The sequence below is a fragment of the Cicer arietinum genome, chromosome 7 (assembly GCF_000331145.2).
Source record: "Cicer arietinum cultivar CDC Frontier isolate Library 1 chromosome 7, Cicar.CDCFrontier_v2.0, whole genome shotgun sequence".
Lineage (NCBI taxonomy): Eukaryota > Viridiplantae > Streptophyta > Magnoliopsida > Fabales > Fabaceae > Cicer > Cicer arietinum.
The window spans coordinates 59555541-59559537 of NC_021166.2; the positions used below are offsets into that span (position 1 = coordinate 59555541).

Here is a 3997-nt window from a genome sequence, read left to right on the forward strand (position 1 = left end):
TATTCCATGCACTTTGGTTTCAACAAAAGAGTTCATGTCACTTTCTTTTTATATATTTGATTATTATATAAATAAAATTTTAATAATTTAGAGTTCAATCGATAAATAAATAAAATTTAATCGATAATTATTTCAGTTAAAATTTAAATTTAAATTATTTTAAATAATTTATTATTAACCATTTAAACATAATTACTTAATTCATATCATCCTTTTATTTTTATGAAAAAAATAATATTTAATATGAACTAATATATTAATATAACGCACTCTTAACAAAATGTGCTAGTATTATATATAGCCATTAATTTTTTCAAGCAAACAACACATTCTTTTTCTCCAAACTTGTAGAAACATAAAAGGATGGCACATCGAGAGCTTTTGGTACTTTTCTTCTTTTTGGCTGTGTTGTGCAAGGGGATGTCTATAAGACATCACCATAGTACAAAAAATTCTACTAGCTCAATTAATGGAAGCTTTTGTTTGAGTTGGAGGTTGGCAGTGGAAACAAATAATGAGCTTCCATGGAGAACAGTTCCAACTCAATGTTCACAATATGTTGAGGATTACTTGATCCGTGGGCAATATGAAAGAGACTTGGAGTTGATAGTGGAACAAGCTTTCAATTATGTGAATGGTATATCCCTTGTTGGTGATGGCATGGATGCTTGGATTTTAGATGTTGATGACACTTGCATCTCCAACATCTTTTATTACAAAAGCAAGAATTATGGGTATGTTGTCTTAATGATCATTTAATTATGAGTGTGATATTTTTTTATCATATGTTAATGTTACAATAACAATTAGTATTATACTCGTGGTGGAAATCAAATATTTTTCTTTGAAATACATTAATATTCTTTCACCTCAACTTTTAAGTCAATTTTATACTTTTTGATGGCTATACAAACATAACTCACTTTTCTATTTTATTTTCTACTAAGTAAAGCTTTATATATCTAGAAATGACATAGAATCTCATACAACACTCACACATATGCTCCACATGAATAATTTGCGCTAGATCTTGGTCAATAATTTTGTTTATTTATATAATAAAATGTAATATCATTTACGTTGAAAATATATTTTTTGAATTCAATAATAGAGAGTTTTTAGTTTCTTCAAAAAACTAGTAACTAATCTCTAATATTTTCAAAATGACCCATTTTCATAAGAACTAATTAACATATCGATCTATTTAAAGATGGGATAAAAAATAGTAAACCTATAATTAAAAACTCAATCTTTTTTAGGCAACTCAATTTTTTTTTAATAAATAAATCCACAATTTCTTCCTTTAATTGATCACCATATGACTTTATCACAATAATACTTTTAGTTCTACCTATAATATAAATGTTAAAAGAAATATGACTTGACAATGTGTATATATAAGTAGTTGACAATATTTACTTTTCAAATTATTTTTGAAAGGACAAATTTTATAATTTAAAAAATTTAATATAGTATTATAATACATATATTTAAGATTTATTAGATAACCTTATATCAAGTTATTGCTATCAAATTACTCAGCTCAATGTTAGATGTGTGTTAATTTAAAAGTCATACATTAGATATTACGAATTATGACTTGAAATATATTTACAAGTGATAAGTGAAGTGACATCTGACATTAGTTCGTTATAAAATGGCTTTTAAGGATAACTTAAGTGAATATAAGTAAACCTAATAACAAAAATTAAAATGATTCGACTTGTATATTAATTAGTAAAATCTTAATTATATATATAGGTGTGACCCATATGATCCGGCAGCGTTTAGGGCATGGGCAATAAAAGGATGGTGCACAGCAATTCCTTCAGTGTTAAGGCTATTTAACAAGTTGATAAATAATGGATTTAAGGTAATACTCCTAACCGGAAGAGATAAAGAGACACTTGGTCAAGTAACCATTGACAACTTACGCAATCAAGGATTCATCGGATACAACCGACTCATTATGAGGTAAGAATCATAGACATATGTTTCAGTTACATACTACTAATTGGTAATATTAAAGGTGTGTTTGATTCAGTAGAAGGGAGAAGAAGAGATAAAAAGAAAATAAAGACGTTTTTAATTTAAAAGAAAAACATATATAATTTTAATAATTTTATATTTAATTTGACGGGAGAAAAAATTTTAAATTGGATTCTTTTTAATTATATTAAACATCTCTCTTCCTTTCAAAAATAAAAGAAGATAAAAAATCACTTTAGAAGGATTGCTCTCCGACCCTACTCTTCTACCCTCCTCTCATATAATTTGAATCAAAACATTTTTTTTTTTTATAAATATTTTATCTCCTCCCCTTTAAACAAACACACCCAAAAGATACATCTTATTTTTAAAATAATAAAAAATATTGAAAATGTTATTCTGATGAGTTTTTATCTATATTTTGCAACTTGTGAAAAAGATTAGCATATAAAAATAATATAAATATTATTTTAAATGAGAAGTTATTTTGAGTATCATATCATAATTTTTTTTTATAACTAATAATTTAAGATAATGGTTCTCATTACGAAAAACAAATAATAGTTTCTACTTTTAAAAAAAAATATGTAACAAATAATATATAAATTATGAAATGTGAAAATAATTTTTTTATAATACGTAACATAAAAGTTTATTTATCAATTAAGATCTTATTAAAAATATTGTTTGACCTGACTTCTTTTATTAAGAGAAGAGAGCTAAAAAATAAGTTAAGTCAGAGTGGTCTGATAAGATATAGAGTGAGAGAAATACATAACATACATATGGGTGATTATTGAAAAGCCGCCTCATGTATAATCTAGATTGTATCAAAGTTAAATTAATAGATTATTAGATCTTGTAAAATGAATAAAATATAAAGTAAGTAAATCAAATATAGTTATTTTGACAAATTCATTAATTATTATGATAGCATCTAGAATATATATTTATATGTCATGTTATTAAATTAAATATTATATTCTAAATTTAAATTTGAGACCATGAGTTTATTTACCAACAGAGAAAAAAAAAATATTTACCAACAGAAAGAAAAAAAAGAATATATCTTCTTATTATGACTCTATATGTATAGAACTCAAACATGAAAAAATATATAAAATTGTGTCGGATCATATAATTTACAGGAGTGCAGCATATAAAGGGCAAAGTGCAATACTATATAAATCCAACATAAGGAAGCAATTAGAAGATGAAGGTTATAGAATTTGGGGTAATGTGGGGGACCAATGGAGTGATCTCCAAGGAAACTTTTCCGGAAACCGAACATTCAAGCTCCCTAATCCTATGTATTTTGTTCCCTAGCTTCTTAATGTATGTCAAAAACACATGTTTATTCCAGCAAATATTAAATGTTCTCACCCAGATACAACACTTGTCTGTAACAAAAAAATAAAACACTTGTGTATTTTCGCCTATCTTCTCATTATAAGTAGAAGATGAGTCAAATACAGAACACAATTTTAGTTTACTTTTTACCTTTACATTTTTTCAAAAATTCCAACTTTGCTTTTCTCATATTTCTAAAAGAAAATATGGTAGTATAGTTTTTTTGAAAAAAATATGAGGATTTAAATTTTTTCTGAAACAATTTTGTTTCAAAAAATTTAACTTTTATTTATTTTTAAAATACTCAAAAATTGATTTGTGAGTAGCAATTCTTTATTATGAAAAACATAATAATTTATCTTCCAAAAAATTATTAAAAAATTTAAATGGCCAGAGTTGAACCTTAGCTAATTGAAAAAATATATCTAATGAAAGCTATTTGTTTTTTAATTTTTAAAACATTTTTTTGTTAGTCATATTGTTCGTAGAGATTTTTTTAAAAAAATTGTTCATGACAATTGAATTTTTTAAAATTCTAATAAACTTAAAATTTGAATTACTTAAAATAAAAAATATTTATCTGATTCTTACAAATATTTTTCATTTTATTTTAGTCTTTATAATTCTTTTCTTTTTTTAATTTATACCTTTGCAAATT

The 3997-nt window shown here is 24.4% G+C and overlaps 1 protein-coding gene across 1 annotated transcript; it reads left to right on the plus strand.

Annotated features, from left to right (window-relative positions):
* Positions 1 to 314: 314 nt before the first annotated feature.
* LOC101512515 (acid phosphatase 1-like) lies at positions 315 to 3481 on the plus strand. The gene is made up of 3 exons (XM_004516256.4): positions 315 to 734; positions 1762 to 1974; positions 3138 to 3481. The coding sequence occupies exons 1-3, from the start codon at positions 364 to 366 to the stop codon at positions 3313 to 3315; spliced, it is 762 nt and encodes a 253-aa protein (XP_004516313.1). The 5' UTR covers positions 315 to 363; the 3' UTR covers positions 3316 to 3481.
* The last annotated feature ends 516 nt before the right edge of the window (positions 3482 to 3997 follow it).